Source organism: Nanorana parkeri, unplaced genomic scaffold (assembly GCF_000935625.1).
Source record: "Nanorana parkeri isolate BGI_ZX_2015 unplaced genomic scaffold, ASM93562v1 scaffold948, whole genome shotgun sequence".
Lineage (NCBI taxonomy): Eukaryota > Metazoa > Chordata > Amphibia > Anura > Dicroglossidae > Nanorana > Nanorana parkeri.
The window spans coordinates 192,146-215,303 of record NW_017307216.1 but is presented as its reverse complement, the minus strand read 5'-3'; the positions used below and the strand labels follow the sequence as shown (position 1 = coordinate 215,303).

At 42.2% G+C, this 23,158-nt stretch overlaps 1 protein-coding gene across 1 annotated transcript in view; it reads right to left on the bottom strand.

Moving 5' to 3' along the window:
* The window catches only part of RAPGEFL1 (Rap guanine nucleotide exchange factor like 1), a 68,035-nt gene that overhangs the window by 26,380 nt on the left and 18,497 nt on the right, over window positions 1-23,158 (bottom strand). Inside the window, exons 2-8 of the mRNA XM_018566432.1 lie at window positions 21,811-21,889; window positions 16,061-16,211; window positions 15,281-15,378; window positions 13,344-13,459; window positions 11,449-11,616; window positions 2,471-2,568; window positions 861-983 (exon numbers count right to left, since the gene is read on the bottom strand). Of these exons, the coding sequence (XP_018421934.1) occupies window positions 861-983; window positions 2,471-2,568; window positions 11,449-11,616; window positions 13,344-13,459; window positions 15,281-15,378; window positions 16,061-16,211; window positions 21,811-21,889 (833 nt within the window). The remainder of the gene's footprint in view (window positions 1-860; window positions 984-2,470; window positions 2,569-11,448; window positions 11,617-13,343; window positions 13,460-15,280; window positions 15,379-16,060; window positions 16,212-21,810; window positions 21,890-23,158) is intronic.

The window sequence follows — 23,158 nt, the reverse complement described above, 5'->3', positions numbered from 1 at the left end:
TCAATAACAGAACGGGAGCTGCAGTGGTATGGTATTCCCTCCATGATAAACCCGACCCAATCTAACATCACACGTGACCCCCAGGCAGCCAATTTTGGACAGCAGGATTCACATCTAGCGGGATTTTTGATTCCTCCTTTGTTTTTCTCAAGCCTGTTTTGCAGAAATAATGGATTTCAGTCTGCATGTGCACTGCAGATGGCTAAATGAAAATAAACCAAGTTTTGGCCTGGGCTTATAATGAGAGCTGTCGGAGCACAATTAAAAGAAAAGACAGGACTTAAGGTGAGCATACACCTGCCGATTATCGTACGATAATCACGGGTGATCCAGCGATCGTACCATAATCGGCAGGTGTATGGGTAGCGTGCGACAGCATCTACTGTAAGGTCGTGCGACTTTTGTCTTCCTAGCATGCTGTAAAACCCACCGAAAATCGTACGATGTTCGGCGGGTTGGTAGCGTGCTCGGAAGACGAAAGCCGCACGGGCCGGTGTGTGCAAGCGCACAATGCCCGCTCAGCATTGCAATCATCGGCAAGCCCTCCCCTCAGCGGGGAGGGCTTGCGATGATCGCAAGTACGATCTGCCTGTCCAAGATGGGCAGGTCGTATGAAATTGTAATGACCTTACAACCATCGCACAACGAGAGTCGTGCAATGGTTCTAAGGTGTATGGCCAGCTTAAGAGTTTATATTTGCAACTTCTTGCTTCTTCCAAGCTTCTTGGTGTCTGGGTGTTTTTAAAAATACGTGTTCCAACCAGCAGGTGTAAAATGGCTTAAAAAGAATGATGCAAATACAACCGCCTGCCAGCATCATTTAATCAATTCTAAATAGTGTCTAGTTCTGCCTGACTCACCTCATGCACACAGCTGAAGAGTTCCCAATGAAAAGCACTCAGGTGGTTGGCCAGATCTTCTGCCTCTATTCGATGAATATGAGAATCCTCAGGAGGCAGCTGAACCTCTTCTGGCAAGGGAACCTAAGAGAGAATGATATGTTTGTATTTATATGCTGCCAACAGAAGGGTGTTCTACAAGAACAGTTACTAGAATATGCAATGCTTTTGCTGCTATCGATTAAACATGTACATAGGGGACAAAGAGGGAATTGCCCGTTAAGCCTTGGTAAAGTGTAAATAACAGCATTAGGTTACAAATGTATGCAGCTGGTAACCAGCCTATAAATTAATAATAACCCTATATGAAAGGTAACAATTATAACGGGGCTCTGCCACAAAAGTGAATAACATAATAGAGTCTTTATATTATAAATGCCATGATGTTAGATCAATAGAAGGAAAACAAAGTCATAGGTCTTGAATGGCAGTAATTAAGGAAGAAACATCTGTTTTATTAGATACATTACATATGGATCATATTATTACAGCCTGAGATGTCTACAGACAATATTGCACACAGCCTTTTTTGAGTGTTGCAATTTCTCAATCCAGCGGCTGTATGACTGCGGCTGGGTTTATGGTTAGACACGCTTTCATTTGTGGGTGCAATCAAGTAAGCCATTACTTTTATATATTTGATTCCAGATGTACTACTCAGACTTTTATGGCTGTCTCCTGACATATATCAAGGGCCTCAAGCTCACATATAAGGCACACAGCTATTAGATTTGACGGTGTTACACCCCGAGCACAGACATAGTGGACTGGTTTTGATTAGGGAATTTTGGCACTGGCACGATCATTAAAAATCACTTTCTTAATGGCTGCCATTTAGGACTTATAATTTTGTTTTCCTTTAATGGGTCTAACATTGTGGCCTTTATACTATACGGACTGTATGATGTTTTTGTAGCTTTTAAAGGGCTGTATCAGAGGCCCCTTCCTGTCTATCCCTTGTCCAATCAATTAAACAGCATCCATTTCCGTCATACTCGTTTTTGGAGATGATCAAAAAATGAATGCTGAAAATTCTTCTATATCTACTAGAAGTTCTCAGGGACCTGTGTGACAGTGTGCAGACTGACTGTTAGTAGCAGCCCGCAGCCCACAGATCAATGATCAGTCTGTACATAAAGGCCATGCTCTATGTGGACATAGGGAACCTTTGAAGACTTAAAGCCTAACTCTAGACTCCGTGATGACATCAGCACCACTCTCTGTCTTAACACACTGTGAGGCCATGACCCACTGCACTCACAGTCTTTCCTCAGTAACTCTGGGCATCATTTGACCCAGAAGCCTGAGGATGTCTTGGGATAAAGAAGAAGTATTCAGGTAAACAGTGCAGGATTAAAGGTGAGTACTGCAGTTTGAGCTGCTATTTTATAGCTCAAGGGGGCAGTTAAAAAACAATTTAGCGGAGCTGGGCTTAAAAGTTGTCTGCACTAAAACACCACTGCTACTTTAAGCGGTTTTTAGGCCAGATTAGGTTCATTTAAAGTTATTTTAAGAGATTTGTACAAGAATAAAAAAGTACTGTATATCAGAAAAAAAAGACGGCTTCTTACCAAAGAGCACAGCTCATCCCGGTTACATGCAAACAAGTGACTGTTAATGCCCAAGGTCGTAAAGATGCAACCGTCATCCGGCTTCAGGAGAACCTTTTCTGAGGAAAGAGAGTAAAATCTGAGTATAGAAAATATTACAAACTCCAGGCTGTCACTCACGTGTAATTAGGGAGGCCCTCTTGCCAATTACAGAGCTACTAAAGAGAAATTACCAGGAGGAGTGGCCTGGCACCAACATGGATGCACGCTATCAAGCAACAACCACACCCTTTGAGCAATGCTGAAAGATGGTGAGAATCAACCAGAGTAATTCACAATGAGTGGCAGACAGGTTGGCACCTTTCCAGCATGAGGTACAAGATGGCGGCTGAGCAACCTGTGCTCTGCCCTTTTGCATGATAGCACAGCGTCCTTCTCTCCTGCCTCACCAAGAGCAAGGTGCAGATCCTCCACACTCCTATCACAGATCCTGACATGTAGCAAGAGATCCCGGGTACAGAGATTGCAGGGGACCAGGTGGAGCCTATCCTGGCTCACATTATAGATTCCATGAAAGACTGTGGTCTACCCTAGCCTCGCAAATTGAAGGGGTACATATCAATTTATCAAATAGGATTTACACACTCAAAGGAAGAGGGCTACTGAGATGGAGGGGGGAATAAATACAGTGGAGGACACAGTACAGCCAATATTTATATGATACTCAAATGCTTAAAAGGGAACTCTCCACCTGTAAACTGTCATTGGAGAAAATCTCGGCTTTTTCGGCTTTTCACAGCGCTCCCAAAGTAATACCCCTAAAACGTTTCTTAAAAATTGGCTTAAAACCACTGTTTAAATTTGGATTTTTCTCCAAACTTCATTATAGAAAAAGTGTGCTGCGCTCCTCATGTAGCACCCCTGCTAAAATCTTTACTTTCAGATAAAAGGTTTCAATCCTTCATGCAGCAAGACTGACGGGTCATCTCAGCTATAATGGTAATTGTGTTTCAGCTTTTGAAGACTCTTCCTTTGCTGAGCAGAGGCAGAGAGCCTCCTTTTTGGAGGATAAAAGGTGACTCCTCCAGAAAAGAATAACCTACATCATGCTGTTTCTGGCAAAACTGTGGATACAGGCTAACAAAACTACGTTTCTTCATAACTCTGCTTCTGACTGACTAGATGGCAAGGGGCTTCCACAGAGCAGCAACCCCAGGAAGAGAACTGGCCCTGTTTTTCTACCTTCTCTCCTCGCATCTTTCTTTTTTGGGATCCTTTCCCATGGAACACCAAGGGATGCAGCACCTCCCTTTATCCCACGATCTTCTTCAAGATCTCCATCATGTTCTAACTGAAACTGGACTACTCCAATTTTGTACCCCCACCTTTTATGGAGGATATATCTGCAGTAGAGTAATTCTGAGGTGGGATAGTAAAACGTAACTCTCATACAGACAATTTAAGAATTATATATTGTTCCATGCTACATGTTGTAGGTTTCAGAATATCAAATGGGATACTTCTAGCAATAAGAGTCCCAAATGCAAAACTAAATAAGTGAAAGTGGGAGTCTTCCATGAGAGTCTGAATGACATGAAAATGTATTTACCCCTGGATGCCTCCATCCCATAGGTCAATAAGTTCAAATCTATTAATCCAATGCTGGAAACCTGGGTCGGGCCGGACTGACCCTGTCTCCCCAAGCTCTATCATACGGGTCTGTCTTACAGTCTGGGACAGCATTAAAGTCTTCCATTATTATTATGGGACCGATCGATAAGTGATGGTAGGACTCTGATGTGAAGGTGGGACTGAGCGCTCTTATGTGAAGGGGCTCAAGACTCTGATGTGAAGGGGGCTCCTGATGAGAAGAGGGAACTCAAATATGACAGCGGGGACTGTGATATGAAAGAGGGGCTGATGATGTCAAAAGAGGGCTCCTACTGTGAGAGGGAGGGCCTCTGATGTGAAAAGCAGGGTCTCTTGATGTGAAGGGAAGGGACCCTATTTTTGCATGGGGTTCCCACTTAAAATCCATATCAGGCCCCTATTTAGAACAAGGGTCTGGTATAGATTTTGGGGCCACATGTTGTTTTTTACATTTCTACACTTAAATATTTTACATTTTAGACTGGGGTGCCTCGACATGTTGCATACTTTTAAAGGGTGCCATGACTGAAAAAAGGATGAGAAACGCTGCTTTAGTGAGCTGGAATATAGATTCATCTCTATATCCATACTCTTTCCCACTGAGTTCTGACATCTACTAAGGATATACTAAATGCATTTGTTGCCTCCTATTCTAATTTATATGCACCAAAGGTGAAAAACTAAATTCCTTACATGGGCAAAGCGCAGGTACGCACAGGTGAGCAATGTATAATGCAGTGGTTTGTACCTTTTACAGTTATGTGAGCAAATTATAAAGATGTTTATAGTAAGGTGCAGAAAATGCCTGCTATTCATTTGGCACTTGTTCCCATGGTGTTTGCTACTACATGACAGGTGCACTTTTGAAAATACAGAATGTTCCCTCACTAGGCAGCTCTGTCAATATAGTACTGCACCCCTGCTAGGTGCCTTCACTGTTAGAGCTCACCATTGTTGTAGAATGATGGGAGTGCTGACACACCACTTACAGACTAACACAGAGGAGGCCAAGCCATCAGCATGCTAACAAGATTGATTAGCTTCTCTGGCTCCTAACAAGATTCCCTGGGGACCCTTTCTTACCTACTAGCTATGTGAATTTAGCTCCCTGCAAATAAGTTCTCTTTAATCAAGACCGTAAATTCTGACACAGGCTGCTGCAAAATCTCACCCTATCCTAAGATTTTACCCTCACATTGAACGTGCTACTGAACATAAATTACAAGCTGGTTTGAGTACAAAAGGTGATCATATTGTTAACCCTTGAATATGTAAAAATATCATTAGCTCAGCACAACTGATTTTGGGTGGGCACCAATTGATTAAATCACGCTCATGCATCTTGTATCTCTCAGGGACTCCAGTGAAGCTGATTTCCCATACTAGATCCTTCCTCGACTGATATCAGCAATAAAGTGTCCTTCTCCTGCAATTTGATTCCCCAACAATTTGATTATAGAAGACCCATCAGAAGAGGGTGCCCCCAATAGACTTGTAGTTGCTGCTACCGTTGGACAGAGCTTAGAATTCTGGTCTGGATATGTTGCCATTTGAGTTTGTGAGAAATATATACAAGATAGTTTATGATTCAACCATTAAGTTTATTTTTATAGACAATTTCTGATTGGTTGCTATAGGTAGTGGCAATACTCTCATCACCACTACTCTTTCCATCACTTTGCTGAATAAAACCTGTAAAGTGATATTTTCACTGAAAGGTTAATGGTCTTTTAAGCAACCATAACTGTCAATGTTACAGCCTTACTCTAACTCACAAACTGTAATTCAAAAACCTAGTTGTAGATTAGGAACCTTGTCCATAGCAAGGAAATTTAGGCCAGATTCATCTAGCTGAAATAGCAGGTAAAGGCATGTCAAAGTGGCCTTTCAAGAAACATGATCAACCATATGATATGAATACTTCTTGAGAGGCCACATTTTGGAATGCTATGAAGTACACCTGGGTTGCGGGAAATATGTAAAGTAATACCTATTGTCAATGGTAGGCACCTTCAGGGGATGGGACCAGCACCAATGACTTGGAAGCTTTGAGTGTAACTGTATTTCAAAGCACCCTGGGGTTTTGGGGGTCTCAGGACACTACACGGTGTAGAGGTGCAGGTTGTTCCTAGTAAGTGACAAATTAGAGTTTTCTTACCTTTCATAGGTTTGCTTTAAAGTTCTATCACAGCTTCACATATCAGGAATTTTGAGGCAGTATACACTACAGCTCATATTGCCAGCCCATAAAAATAATGATATACTTTATTTAATTGCATATATTATTATGTGTCCCTGCATATATTAATAAGTTTCCCTGCAAATTGACACAGCTTTGACAATTCTGCAGAAGCATAAAGCTGTAAACCCAATATGGAACAGTCCCCTGATAAAGTGACCATATCACCTGACAATTCGCTTCAACAACAATCTTCCCATAACATATGTGCCTTTACCATGTGTTATGCATGTTATTTACCTGTAAAAGTCTTCCTTGTGCAGACATCGAAAAGACCTGAGACTGCTACTGGGTTCCACCATCTTGGGGTAGTCAACCTCAGCATTCTAGTTGTTGTGGAACTACAAGTCCCATGAGTTCAAGATAGAAGTGAAGAAAGAACCAATGATGTCACTGAATACAACTAACTTTATTCAGGCTGTACATGTGCCACAAAGTCCCGCCTCTCTGACGGTTTCCACCCTCACGGGCTTAGTCATGGACAGATGTCAATGGTGTGCGGCCCAACTTTCCTGGACTGTGTGTGATGGAGTGAAGGTGTGCTCCAGTGGTGGGCACACAATGCTCCCTTTGAGTGATGAAAGGATGCTGTGAAGTAGTGGTGTAGCTCTGAGTAGTGGATGTGTGCAAGTTCCATGAGGCATTGCAAAATTCTGACAGCCACAGGCATGACTCTCAGAGGGCGTACAAAAGTTGCCTACCCTTGCTCTAAAGTATTATTTTCTCCCTTTTATTAAAGTTTATGTAGTGAGGGGAGAGGAGGATTGGAGGAGCTGGGCCTGTACAGAGAATAATTAGACTTTACCAGAGAGGGAGAGGGCTATGATGTGCCCTCTCTTGGTGAGTCGTCTCTTGAGGTCTCTTGAAAGCACAGAGGATGTGGTTGTACTATTTGATGCTTATATAAAAAAAAAAACTAAAAGGTAGAGTAACTGATATTGCCAGCCCAGCATAGTGTATTCATCCAGACAAAAATCCCTCCTTGTTTCAATATAAATAACAGTAAACAGGGTCATTTTCTGTTTCAGATATACCTCCAAGGTCTCCTTAATGGAATTTCCAGCTCTCATCACAGTCTCACTCTTTCTGCTGTATTCTTCATAATGCAAAATACATTTTAAAAATGCAACAAATTGAATTGAACCCGTATAATTACCAAGGTAGGTGGACCTGGGAGGCCTTGCCACCTGAGTCTTTGACAAATGGGAGAAACAAGAATCGATCCAAAGCTGAAATGCTTTGGATGAACTGAACCTTTAAGAAGGTGCAAATGCTGTCTTTCTCCGAATAGACAGAGACAAGCGCTGCCAGCCAATTTACATCTCCCTGACACACTGACATTCACAACCAGTGACAGTATGCCTCTCAGATACAAAGGCACTATGACTACTGCCCCCCTCTCCAGAGCCAAGCACACACACACAGATCCACGGATCCAGGCTGTACTGCTTTCCACACATGTACGCTCACGCTATGACAGCTCCGCATCCCCCCCTCCTATCACTCCACACACATACATCCAGTCACGTGCTCAAGCTGTAACACATTCTCACTAGTACTGACAGAGCTGCTCCAGAAATAGTCACCCACCCCCAATCCTATTCCTGAGATCGTTTCTAAGTCTCTGTAGGAAGACATTTAACATTTAATGGGCCAGAATTGTGAGCAACAGCGGATACCAGGATCAGTATGCTGCAAAAAGCAAGCAATTCATTTTCCTCTTTCGTGTTCAAGCCTGCACAAGCAAACGGCTTTACAACTAATAAATCAACCCCTTAATTTTTTTTTCGGGTCATTTGTTGTGTTTTTAAAATTGATTTTATTGCATTTACAATATTTAGTTGCAGGCAGTAAATTATAGTACTTATTAACATTGAGGTCTCCCAACCAGGTCTCCCAGTTCTGTAAGATGAGTCACACATCCAGGCTGCGCTGAGATACATGTGTGTCAGCATTTGTTTTCAAGTGTAATGTCTAAGTCATGCTTTCCATAGTGGTGTCCTCATCGTCATGTATAGTAGTAATGCCATACCACGCATACCACACATACGTTGTAGTGTGAACTGCAGGATTTCCATCGTGCATTGCATAGAAGACAGCTAATGAAAGATGACAACAATGCCAATACCCCATAGAACAAAGCAATCATTTCATACTTTGCTGTCACAATAGACCCTAATAACCATGTTTGCAGGAACTTTATTGAGCATGCTAGCAGGAACCTTAATGACCATGTATGCAGGAAAGACTTACAGCATTCTGCATGTTCATGAAATATACAACTCATAGTTGATAATTGTGTCCCAGATTCTGCGGGACAATGCTGGGATTTAGGACACTGTAGCGTAGCACAATGGACACGTCCCACAGGATCCAGAACACTGTGCAGAGTGGCAGCAGGTGCCAAGTGCTGGAACGCTCCTGTGTTCCAGCACCTAGCACTGCAATTATGCTGGTACTGTTGGGCGTAATGATCTCCAAACCTACAGTAACAGCATAGTTCTGATTGAAGGAGAGAGGCCGAACAGCAGTGTAAAAGCGTATGATCTGGTAAGTAACTACTAATCACCAATGCAAACAGAGCACTACCAGACCAACCATGTGGATTGTTTTATCCCCCTGACGCTAATGATGGACCCTTTTTTTATCCCACTAAGACCAACAATGGGATTTATTTTAACCTACAGACACCAATGATAGGGCTTATTTGATCCCACTGATATCAAAGATGGGACATACGTTACTCCCCATGACACCAACAATGGGACAAATTGCAGCCTACAGATACCAACAATGGTTCTAATTTTATCCCACTGATGGGACATAATTTACTCTCCCGACACCAATGATGGAACCTATTTTACTGCCATTTTCTCTTCAGTGTACCCCCAGGCTCCTGTTTGTAAATGACTGGACATATGATCATTAACGTGTCCTTTACTCTTGTCTTTCCAGGCCCAAATTGTACAAAATACCCTTAATGAATCCTCTGCATATTGGGTCCCTTTTGCTTAATCTTAGCGTGCTCACGCTCTGTGTTTCTAGTTCGTCACCATGTACATTAATCAATACAATAGAAATGTGTTAGGGGCATGTCACATTAGAAACTTTGCTGCAGAGATTTGTAGCAGCTATAAATCTCTGCTTTTTCCTTTAGTGATTTGTAGCTTGCTACGAGGTTGCTGCAGGAGCAGACTACAAAGCTTATCTCAGCAGCTACAACTCGCTGTGTGCCATGGCTATTAGCAACATCAATGCATAGCATATGAAGCTACTGAAGCATGTGATACTGTAGCTACATGGAAGATGCAGTCATGATGTTTTTTTATGTATTTGGTAGCAGCAAAATAAATGTCAGTGTGTATATATGCTATCCACTGGAATGCCACTGATTGCTACAGGCAACACAGCTTTTACGCATGAAGTATAACATGAAGCATGGTGACTTCTAACTTCACAAGCACATACAGTCATACAAACCCTGCATGCAGCAAGCCGTACCAGCTTTCCAATTCAGAATACACTGAGATGATTGCAAAGTGAATGTAACTCAAACAGCCCTGACAGTGGAGTTCCTTAAAAAGGATTTTTTTCTCCCTTCCCACTCAATCTTCTGTGATCACTGGTGCCATCTTTGGTGTGCTCATTATAAGCTGGTATCTCCTTAGTGGTCTGGGCTTTATTGGCATCTCATTAAGATGCTGGCCTGCTGATGACACTCATAAGGAGCTTGAACACATGCATCATTTCTAAGCAAGTCCTACAGAAGAAGTAGTAAGCACTGTGATAACAAGACAACACTTTAGCTTGGCCTCGACTAATGTTGTCATACGCCACACAATACTCCACATCTTCAGCAACCTCATGACCTATTCCTTAGCACAGATAATGTCTTTGAGAACTGGGCCACATCAGGATTACCAAATGTAAGGAAAGAGGTAATGACATATCAGTCTCAGCAATACAACACAAATGAAGTTCCTAAAATATAACTTTTATATAACATATAACCATTTATATAACTTTTATTTCGCGTACATATTGGACACTTTTATTTATTGTGTCAGGGATCCCGCTGCCTTAAGGTGGTCATATACTGTAATATTTTCTTTGTTCAACCTGCGAGCTGAACAAAGAAAATAAAACAGATTTCTCCATTAACACTTACAAGCATGATCGAGGAATCTCCCACTGTCTTCATTGTATTCTGACAGCGGCAGCCGGCCAAATAGAGCTAATTGACTGCCGGCTCTGTTCGTTTGAAGATTTTCCAACCAGCTTCTTCTATCAGCCGATCGAGGGATGCCGGCCAAAAGTGTGCCAATAGCATCACCGACTGTGCAAATTTCAGCCGGTTCTTGATAAAATTAATATAGTAAAGTATAATAGTATATGAATACAATATATAATATATATAGCCAGCTTTACTACAAGCTTCTCTGTACTACTATCCATATTGTTCATTCAACTCTATTATTAATATTTTCAGCCAAGATTTATACAACTTTCACCCAAGAGTTAAATATATTTGCCACGAGATTCCGATGGGGCAAATTTTTATTAAAAACTGGGCCTATCTTGGGTGAAAACATTGATGAACAAATGGATGGCAGTACACACATCCCTAAAAGACCATTTATTTTAAGTGCAAGTGCTGGAATTGTGGGTGCCAAAATCGACCCCTCCTGTGCTGATATCTACAAACTTCAAAATCTTGTTGCCAAGAAACACTAATCAGTTCTTTATATTTCATCTGAGCTGCCGGCTGAATGAGTGAAATCAATCTATTCCCCCATCCATGCTAAACAGCTAATTACCAATGCCAGCTATTCTTTTCTGACAGGAGGCACCCATAGCTGTCTGAATACCTGGACAGTGACTGCATCTGGCTGGATGTAGCCACTGTTCGACCAACAATTTTCCATCCCTCTCTGTTAATTTTGCAATTGACGCTTGTGAAGTAGGGAGGTGTTGACAGCACCACCCACAGTAAAATTTTGTCCGATTCAGGAGGAATCGGCTTAAATTCAAGTAATTTATGACCAGCTTTGCTTGATCTGCCTACATGCGTCTACTTAGATAAATTCAAAGAATGATAAGGCACACTCACCTCCAGCGCTGGTAACGGCCACTAATATTAAAGGTTCCTCCCTCTGTCCTTGCTCCTCTGAGTATTGGAGCTTTTCGGAGACAGAGCTGAGAATGTCAGAGACTGATGCAGACAGGCGACTTCGGATGGTAACATATGAATGGTCAGGCATATAGACCCTGCAGAAGACTGACAAAATAAAAATAATAATGACATTGTCAGGATAGACTGCTAAAAAAATGATCATTATAAATCGAAAAAGGTCCAAACACAGAATTTAGGGTCTCGATACATATTTAAGCAACTCTCTAGGCTTAAAGCATAATCTCAGGACCTTCCAAATATACTGTATATACAGTATATACAAATATAGATATCTATATATATATATAGATATATACTGTAACTGTATATATATCCTATTTCACATTTGCAAGCTCCTTCTGTGCACAGTCCAGCTTCCTTCCCGCTAAAAATCATGGTAATGGTACAAGCCCCTTGGATTGCTAACTAAAGAACAAATGGCTGCTGAAACTCTGCTTTCTTTGTCTGCTGATTGAGCATTGAAAAAGCAGAGGCACATTGATGATGTCATCCTTGAGCTTTCGTCTCCTAGAAGCATGTTCTATGTTAGAATGACAGCACTACAAGGCATCAGAGTCATGACAGATGACCTTCCCTCCTAAGTCTGAGTATTACTGTCCAGGGAATTGCTGGAAGGTAATGTAATGACAATTTGAGGTATTCATATTACCTGTATACACATGTGATTATCTTTTTAATGACAACATCATGGTATTAAAGGTTTTTTTTTTTTAATAATTGCCTGACATTCCATTTTAAACTGCATACTACCATCATTTCTGTTAACAGAAACTTAGATTGTCTATAGCTACTCATACAGAGACACAGAAACTAGAGCTACTGATGTCTGGAGGACAATCAATTTGCCAGTATGGTTTGGAACAGCAGAACAAATCTGGAGCACCAGAAGCCTGCACAGACATGGGGAGAATGTACAAACTGCAAACATCGCCCCTAATGGGATTCAAACCCAGAATTCTAGCACTGCATCACTACACAAATAATCACTAGTGAGCATTCTGTGATTCTCAGATCAATTACTCACATTCCATTCATTGTCTACTATGACATAAGCTAAAATAAAAAACAAATTGGCTGCTGTGGGCAATAGGGACATTTTGATCAAGAAGACTGCATATTAAACATGAAGAAAATGATACATCTTAAACAATGTTTTTTAAGTGAAGCTAAACTCAGGAGGTAAGTCTTAAAATTGCATTCATGTACCTTAACTATTAACAGAAATGTATCTTATTTATGTATCACTCGGCTTTAGATCCTCAAATCATCTCTGAATTGGTGCTGACACTGTCCATCCTTCTGGAGGGTGGCTACTTTTGATCCCCATGGTCCCTGTGTGTGCTGTATAGTAGCCACCACTCCAAGCTTGCTACCGTGATAGACTACAATCTCAATATAAATTAGCATGAAATTATAGTCTATCATAAGAGTGAGCTTAGAGCTGTGGCTACTTTATAACACACACAGGAACCATGGGGAGCAAAAGTAGCCACCCTCCAGAAGGAAGGACAGTGTCAGCACCAATTCAGAGATGATTTGAGGATCTCCAGCCGAGTGATACACAAATAAGATACATTTTTGTTAACAGTTGAGGTACTTGAATACATTTTTAAGATTTAACTCCTGAGTTTAGTGTCACTTTAACAAGTCAATGTAAATGTGACTAATACCAGCAACATCATGACCTGGATAAAGATCTCCACAGACATCGAGGTTTAATCTTCGTTAAGATATACTAACAAAGTACCCCAATCAGTAAAAACACAAAGTAACATATCTATTAAGTCAAACCTCTACAGACAAAAACGTACTTTCATCAGAACCCCTGAATGCCACCCGCGGCTGCAGGCAGGAGTCGATCCGTCGAAAATGGCGGAATAAGGGCTTGACCTGTTTGGAGCAGGGAGCCGCACTGCCATCTGTAAGCCTGCATGGAGAGTATGACATGTTAGGATAAGGCTCAAGCTGCAAAAAATGAGCACCCACATTTCTATATTCTCTACAGTACAGTGTTTGCTAAAGTGTGGAGCATATACTTATGGAAATATCTATACTTACTATGGGTAGCGGACAGCAAAGTCTGGTACATAAAAGAACAGTATGGTGCCGACAGAAGAGGACTGTTCTGGTGCATAGTTGAAATACCTGTGCTCATTCCAACCGTCTGGCAGCTGCCACAAGATTTTGGTGCACGTCTTGTACAATGCATTGATCAGATACTAAATCTATTAGAGAGGGGTATGCATAACATTTTGCACCCAAAATGCAGACAGAAAGTGCTGAGCCGGATTCAAATCTCTATGTTATCCAATAGGGCTAAAACATAAAGCTCCTCTCATGCAGGCAGGTGGTATATGTTGCCTGCACAACGTCTGCTCCAATCTGTAAATGGCACGATTACTAGATGTTCTAAATCATAACAGGAGTGATGAAGGCTGTACTGGACTAATTTAGGAGGCCTTAGAGCTGTGATCCCCAACCAGTGGCTTGGGCGACAACTGCGGCTCTAGGCCACTTTTGGTATGTCTCCACAGCTGATCAGTAATGCTGTGGCCTATACCCTACCAATGTATATATCCCATAAACATGAATTAACCAAATCTCATCAGTTGAGAAACAGAAATATTGTCTACAAGCTCCTTTCTCATAATCAATCAGGTATTTTTAAATGGGAATCACAAATTGAAAAAGGTCTGGGACCTCTGAAACACAAACAAGCGTGAATTTTAAAAGTGGAAGTCTGAGTATCACCTTCAAATACCACACAATCATAATGATCACTGCCATCTTATAAAATAAATGTGCTTCCTGTGCAATCTGTCCTTGGTTCTGTAAATGTTCCCTCTGCTGTGTAGATGGTTTACCCAGAAGACTAACAGGGTTATTCACAAAAGGGTAAAGAGTTTGGAGAACAACCTAGGACAACATAGCTGAACTGGAAAGTGAGCTGAATTGGAGAATGTTTCCAGTTCAGCTATGTTGTCCTAGATTGTTCACTTCTCCTGCCTTCTCCAAACTCTTCACCCTTTTGTAAATAACCCTGTAAGTCTTGATTCCCTAAACCTAAATGAAGGGGCATATAAATCCTAAGAATTAACTTCTCTGATTTGCTCCCTTTTGGTCTGCTAACCATTCAAAGTGTTTCTTGCATCTGTTCTTCTATCTGTTCAATCAATGGAAAAAGTGCATGTTGATTCTGCCAGAAATCGTGTGAGCTTATAACTCTTCATGCACAAGGAGGGGTTATGGAGATGGAGCGGTGGGTGTAGATGAGAAGACGGTGTCCTTTATAATCCATCAGAGATTAAGTAGGCAGGGTTGACACCATGTGGTTAGGATTTCAAAAGCTCAAAGAGGAAGGTAGACTTTACCTCTAACTTCCTCACCACCCATTCCCAATGCATGAAAAGTGACACTGGCAGGCCTGCTGATGGGGCACTAAAGGAATTAGTGTCAGCCACCCCAGTTCTGCTGCCTTCACCTCCTTTGGAAGCCAGAACGTGCAAATCTTAAATTGTAACTGGTCTGTACATATAAATAGGAATGCAAGATATATAGGGTTATAATAGGTAGTTAAACATAGCACAGTTCAAAAATTAAATTCAGTATTTTTTCCCCAGGAGACAAAATTAAGGTTTTTTTCCCCCCATTTGCCTGGAGTTCTTTGCTTCTCCAGTACAACATTAGCACTCTGGAATGTGATACTGTGGGGACAGAACATGTCAATCTTTGTTATGTATTTTTCTACCTGAGTTCAGCTGTCTCCACCAGTCGATGCAGCCTGATGACATTCCCCTCGAGCTGTGGAAGGTTTGGAGCATCCCGCATCACCAAGACATAGAAATCCTGCAGGGAGCACAGTAATTAATGGAGGCCTTGGCAGATTTTATGCACACCCTTCACGTTCCAAAGAACAATGGGACACCGTTCTTGCAGGCTGAACTACCACTGTTATCTCTTGGGTACGAGATCTGGGAATAATGGCGTATTTAAGAAATTCTCGGTTTACATAATAAAATGGCTCTCGTATACAGGTCGCAAGTGTGCATTTCTTTTGGCATGTCTTATATACATAAAGACCTAGATGCTATACTATGTTAAAAACTTTTTAAAAATATATAATTTAAAAAAATAATAATTTAGAATTTTTTTAATATAATATTCTGTTTGTTTCATTTGAAATTTAATTACAAAAAATTTGTATAATAGTACATTGTGCAGCTATCCCTATCCTTTCGCACAGCAGTGAGTGATCTTCACCTGCCACACTTTGTATAACATTGGCTGAGTATGTGCCTTTTTATATTAAGGATGTGAAGGCGTGACCTTTGGGCCATTAACCTCAGTAATATGTGGCCTTCTAACCTCAAATAAAGTTTGAAGTGACCTTTTGGCCTTACACAGAGTACCACACTATGACCTTTGACCTGTAGTAATTCACAGCAGTGTTAACTGCCTGCCTCTTGAAAATTGATAGGTCGCCCTTGGGCACTTGTGAAGGTTACTTTTTCTTGCAGTTGGCTCCTACCTTGATTAGCTGGAAAGTGCGCTCCTCTTCCTGCAGAGAGTCCTTATATGTGTCCAGGAGATGCAGAAGAGAACAGAGGACCGCTTGCTTCTTCTGCACGGCATCACCTCCTTCCCACGTCGGAGACGTGTGTCGGCTACACCCACAGAAAGTATTTAAGTTCAGGAAAAATACAACTTGAAAACAAGGCATGATGTACGGTTGGACAAGAATATGGGCAGGTGGAATGATGGTTACGTGATAAATAGAGGAATAAATATTTACAAGTAAAATGGATACCCACTAACAACTCCTCCAACTGTCCCTCATTTGGGGGCACGGTCCGGAGTTTAGAAGTGCTAGGCAATTGAAAAAAGTAGTCTATATAATTGCTGTATTGTCTGATCCTGAATGCTTCTTTAATGTCTTAGGGAGTTTAGCAGCAAGGACATATCACTAATTATGATGTAACCTCTCACAGAACAGCAATAAATCATAAATGTGAATGCACAAGTGACTTTTATAGTTTTAGGACAGATCATGAAGAAGGATAGTGGGGTTTAAAAGCCTTGGTGATGCAAAAACAAGAAAATCTTGAAACTTCTCAAAACTTCACTTGCTTAAAGTTAAGCATTCATTACTAAAATATAAAGGGATGCCATTTCAGACCGCCTACATAACAGTTCCATGGCTGTTCTGCCAACCCTCTTGCTACTTTATAAGTCATGGATCTGGAAAACGTGTACAGCTAAAAAAAGTCAGAGACAATCAGAACTCCTTATTTGAATGATTAAATAATATATAGAAGCCAGTTGGCCGCTAGCATATTCAGAAGGAGTACACAAACTTCATGCTTCATACATAATAGGTTTCCTATATATATAAACATTTTTGTGTGGTCTAAAAGATTTACTTTCTATACTAGTTTGCAAGCTCCAAAATATTCCAAAGCTTTTTGTAGATTGCACAAAACCATTTACTTCTGCTCCAGCTGCTCTGTTGGAGTTTACAATCTAACCTCACTTGAGCAATTATAAAAAAAAACAGATGCTCACTCCCTAATGGCATTATTTTTTAGGTAGAATCCAATTAGCCTATTAGCTTACCTATTACGCTGTAGACTATATGAACAGTTCTTAAAGTCAACCTGTGCTTGCTTATGCAAGGCAAAGCTACAGGTTCATTTTAAATGGTATATTCCCCAGCAGCACATACACAATATTTCTTCACTCCCTACCACTCCAATCAGCCATGAGGGATAAATAATACACAATTTTTTCAGGTATAGGGGACCGCGTGATTTCCTTCTCTTTCTTCTACATGACAAGGCTGGTGCTTGGTGATTTGCCCCAGGCTATCACATTCAGGATGGGGGAGGAGGGGTGGAAATAGCCCTCACTCAACCCTTTATAGGGCTTCCCCTATTGGCTTAATGCAGGTGAACAGAGTGGTGGGGGAGTTAAGGAAAGGTAAGTGTGGCTGGGGAGGCTGAGGAAAGTTAAATAAATCTGCTGTTTTGCCCAGCATCCGTCAAAGCATAGGGTCACTTTAAGCCCTTTAAAGAGTTCCCCATGGTCTCTGTGTGTGTTATAAAGTAGCCACCGCTCCAAGCTCGCTCCCGTAGACTATATATCCAATACAAATTAGTAAACCAAATGTGAGATTGTAATTCATCATGGGAGTGAGCTTGGAGTGGTGGCTACTTTATAACACACACAGGGACCATGGGGAACAAATGTAGCCACCCTCCAGAAGGCAGGACAGTGTCAGCACAAATTCAGAGATGATTTCAGGATCTACAGCTGAGTGATACACAAATATGTTACATTTTATGTAATAGTTAAGGTACTTTAATTAATTTTTAAGAATGAACTCTTAGTGTCACTTTAAGATCCTCCGTTGTGATTGATGTACACCACTCCTGTGGCACTGTCCTCTAGTTAAGCATTGTAGAGACATCCAGATTCCCCGTAGTTCCAGAATGTCTATTAGGAGATAAGATTCCTCTGACATCCAAGTCCCCTGCACCAACAAAGTGCGCAGGACTTCTCCCCAGCATGACAGGCTGGCATCCGATGTGATGATCTCTTGAAAGATAGGACTTTCAGACTTCATAGTCGGATTCCTGAGCTACCAGGCCAGGGTCGTCAGAGGCAGGCAAATCAGTCTGTCCAAGGACTGGGTGGACTTTTCCCATGATGACAGGATGTTGTGTTGTAGGGGTCTGCAGTGGAACTGGGCAAATGGGACTGCCTCGAAGGAGGCTACAATCAGACCCAGAACTCTCATGAAGAAGCAAAAAGTGTGGTGACTTAGACTCAGGAGTCTGAGCCTTGGAGCACAGAGTTTAAAGTTTCTTCTGGGGCAGAAAAACCCTTGCGTGAGTTGTGTCTAGGCTAATTTTTTTAACATATATTGCAAGGCTATAGTCCGGTCATGCTGACTGGTGAAATTTTTGACTGACTGGTGAGACACCGCCAAATTTTTCAAGCCCTGGCTATGACCAAGATATTCCAAGTGATGAGTAGGTTCCAGCACTAAATTCTGAAGGTTCAGGACCCACCCGAATTCCTGCAAGGTCTGGACAGTCCAGGCTACATTGTCCCCCAGAACCTGTGCCAACTGTTTAATCAATGAGAAGTCATCCAGATATATAACAATGGGGATTCCATGGGAGCACAGTAAGACTAGCACAAGGATCCACACTGCGATATAGAAGATAGGTCGAATGGCAGGGCAGCAAACTGGAGGTACTGGGGATCCACAGCAAAGTGAAGGAGTTATTGATGTGCTGAAGAAATAGGAGCATGTAGGTATGTATAAATGATAGTCACAGAGGCCAGAAAGTCTCCCTGATGAAGGAAAGCTTCAGACGTGGGAGATTCCAGGGGCCCTGATGGATTCTGGGCCTTAATTAAGACAGGGTTTCGATATCCAAGGGTTTCGATATCCAAGATGAGCAGAATGTCCTCTTTTGTTTTGGGGTTTCAATATCCAAGATGAGCAGAATGTCCTCTTTTGTTTAGGGTTTCGATATCCAAGATGAGCAGAATGTCCTCTTTTGTTTTGGGGTTTCAATATCCAAGATGAGCAGAATGTCCTCTTTTGTTTAGGGTTTCGATATCCAAGATGAGCAGAATGTCCTCTTTTGTTTTGGGGTTTCAATATCCAAGATGAGCAGAATGTCCTCTTTTGTTTAGGGTTTCGATATCCAAGATGAGCAGAATGTCCTCTTTTGTTTTGGAAACTGTAAGCAAGCTGGAGTAAAACCCCTGGAACCTGTAACACTATAGAGCAGTTGTACTATTACCTGAATAAGATTGCAGCTGCAGAAGTGGTGGCAAACATTAACTGGTAAGAAGGAGTAGTAGCTTAGGAAGTCTCTTCTCTAGTTCAGGAGTTCAACGCAGGTTCATAATAAGCCACGCAGTGATAACACATGTCTAGGAATACCTTGGGAATTGCATGGAAGCTCATAGAACACATCTTATATGAGGTGATATAAGTAGTCAATCTGGTTTTCCTTACATACAGGATTTATGTCATACACCCAGGTAGTACAGAAGTATGCAATACAGGTTACTAGCGGATTATGTGTTTCTTCACACAGAAACTTAAGTAAATTATTAACAGAACACCTCTTAAGGATGAATAAGAGCAACAGAACTTGAAAATAGGCTTCTCTCTGGACAGGTTAAACACCACACACTACCGCAAGTATATGAACAGTCGGTTAGGTAGGAGGGTTATACTTGCAGTTAGTAGTTTGGAAGCACTGAGGTTCCGCTAAGTGGAATTTGAACAGCAAGAGCTCTTTAGTGAATGTAAGATGAGTAGCATACAAAGGTTGAAGCAAGGGAACCTTATTCCCCTGGACACTTAATGTCCAGGGGAATAGGTAGCAATCCTTAGAGTGGAGGTGAAGGCTCCTGACAGTCGTGTCCAGTATGGGGCGCAGGCTGCCAGCTCTGTGAAGATGGAGTCGGGAGACAAGAAGGCAAGTGGCGGTGTCAGCGAGGAATATTGCTCAGCGCCTGCAACAATAACAAGAAGCCGAGCAATTCAAATATGGCGTCTTAAATCTGACAGCCCGCTGTGGAAGGAGGGGCAGAGTCCCGCTGCAGGAGTAGGGGGCGGCAGACATTCACAACGGAACGCTGCAAGGTAAGTTTATCATAGAACCTTTTTGACACCAGAACTGGGGCAATGACACTCTGCTTCAGAAGACTCACTATGGCTCTATGGAGATCCGCTAATCTATGTGATGACATAGATAGGTTGGAAGTAATAAACCAAAAAGGGGGTTAGGAGCAAACTTCTAGTTTGTAGCTCCTGAATACACCTCTTGCACGCAAGCATCTGAGAAGCTGTTTGTCCAAATGTCTGCAAAGCCTAACAGAGGTCCACACACATTGAAAAGTGTGGATACCCCCTCATGATGAATTACATATACAGTATCTGAGAGTTTAGGGAAGTTGGAAGACTTTGCTGAATTTGTCAACATTATTTCAATATGTGAAAAAGTGGTGGTGGGCGGGCTAACGTAGTGCAGGGTACAAGACAAGGCCTCAAATATTCACAAACCTGGATGCAGCCAAAGGTGACCAAAGCTAATGTAAACAGGCAACAGAGACAAATGGGGGAGATTGCCACATGTCACTTGCAGTCTGGAGAAGCAGCGGGATGGTGTTTCCTCAGCGCTGAATGGTGGGTGAGAAAGCACATAGCTCGCAACACTCCACCCAATGGATGATGCCAATGCTCAATCCCTCAATCCATGGTAAAACTGACAGAAATAAAGCATTTTAAATAGTGCCCAGCAGTTCTGTTAACGAGGTAGGCTCCTGGTGCTTGGCCACACGGTCTACTCAGGAAGCGAGTGAGAGACGGGGTACCACTAAGATGGAGACTCTCATAGTTTAGAGTTAGGACCGCACTATTTAGAGGTGCCTTGACGCGGTTGTGCGGCTTTCACATTTTCTGCAGAAGACGTGTAACTAAACCTCTGTTTTTAACCTTAGTGGTGAGATAAGGTTTTTTTTGCATGCTGGCTGGCAAGTGTGCAGGGAAAACTTTTTGCTGTACACCTGAGGTTGTGCCACGGCTCTGAACCTGGAGAGCGCTCCACAGCTAACTAAAACAGTACTATGGCTCTATGGTCTGAAAAGCACCACAATGCAAAGCCCAGTGCCTGAAGGTCTCATTCCAAGCTAGCTTTGCAGGTCCAGTCCTTCAGGGTCTAGGTACGGCACTCCAGCGTCAGGCTTGGAAAGGCCCAACAGTAATGTATAAGGGAATCTTGACTTAAGAAAAAACAAAAAAGGCAGCAAAAGGGTTAGACCTTTCTCTACAGAGCACAGAAAAGACGTCCATCCTCCTAAGACACTAGCAAAAAATCTGAGGCATGCTGGAAGAAGAAGGAGCTACATTGGACTGGCCCAAAACATTTTTGTTTACCCATGTCCAATCCTCCTGTGGCCATCAGTGCAACCTAATAGTCTCTGGATTCCTGTGCCCCTCAGAGACACAAGAAAGAAGATTTGTTTTGAAGCAGCTTGGCTCCCACTGGAGAGATTTCTCATCACTTCCTGCTGAGACATGAGTGATAGCAAATATACCCAGAGGGGACGCAGACCACAATTACAAAGGTTTCTATCCCTTCCATCCCCTTTCCGAAACCAAACGTTTGGTCTGGAGTTGGGCTTTAATGTTGAACACATACAGGCCTAATAATTAGTATGGCAATGTACAGAATAAAACGAAAAGGATATTATTGTTGTAACTGGACTAGAAGTTCATCCGTAGGCAGAAACAGTGTGTGGGTGAGTATGAAATCGTCCAACGCTAGTTCTGGAGGAAGACATAAAGAGAAAAATAACAGGAATTTAGAACATTATTGCAATATGTGGAAAAAAAAAAAGGAAGTAAAGGTGTGTTCATAGCAACCAATCATATGCCTGGTGTCCTATTTTTTACCATGTATTAGAAAGTAACAGACGGTTGCTATGGGCAACACAACAGAGACCCCCCCCCACACACACTTCCCTATTATCCTTATTTTATCATCAATATATTGCTCTTAATGGTAACACTTAGTTACATAGATGTTACAAAGTTATTAAGGTTGACTAAAGACACAGGTCCATCGAGTTCAACCTTTATGGTTTTGTGTGTGAGTGTGTTTGAGTTACTAAGGTTACCTGTACCTCTGTATTTCTTGCTCTCTGAGAAAAGTATCTAGATGGGTTGAATGATTCCATACTCTCAGCTGATACAACTGTCTGTGAAAGGGAGTTCCACAATTTTACAACTCTCACAGTAAAGAAAACCCGGCGCAATTTCAGAATAAACCTCTTCTCTTCCAGTTTCAGGTGGTGGCCTCTTGTTTTCTTGACTGAGCTAACAGTAAACAGTAGGGATACACCGATACCGGTAATTTGTTACCGAGTACGAGTACTGATAATTTCTTTCGGTACTCGCTGATACCAATTACCGAGTACCGGAAGTCCCATTCAGGAAGCCAGGTGGCGTGTAATCGCCACCTGGCTTCCTGATAAGCCGGGAAGCCGGGCACCGTGTAAAGACTTGCCACCCGGCTTCCCGATTAACAAGAAAGCCATCCCATACGAATCTCTCAGTGCGGATCTCTGTCCCCTCTCAGCTCCGCATGTCCAGCCTGTCACCCCCGGGGGCTTCCTGTTTGGCCTGCGGCACCCGGCTTCCTGATTGGCCAGCGCGTCATTACACGCTGCCCGGCTTCCTGATTGGCCGGGAAGTCGGCTCCATACTCTCTCATCACAAGTGACGAGAGAACATGGAGCCGCTTCCCAGCCAATCAGGAAACCGGGCAGCGTGTAATGACGCACTGCCCGGCTTCCTGACACAGGAGGTATCGGGCTAGGCATCAGAGCATTTGGGTGAGTACGAGTGCTCACCCAAATACTCGGTATCGGCACCTATATCGATACCAGTATCGGTGCATCCCTAGTAAACAGTTTATGATTATTCCATCACCATCAAACAATTAGTACATTAATACCATGTCGGACGTCCCTCTCAGTATCCTCTTTTCAAGAGTGAACAAGTTTAATTCATGCAGTCTTTCCTGATAATTTAGGC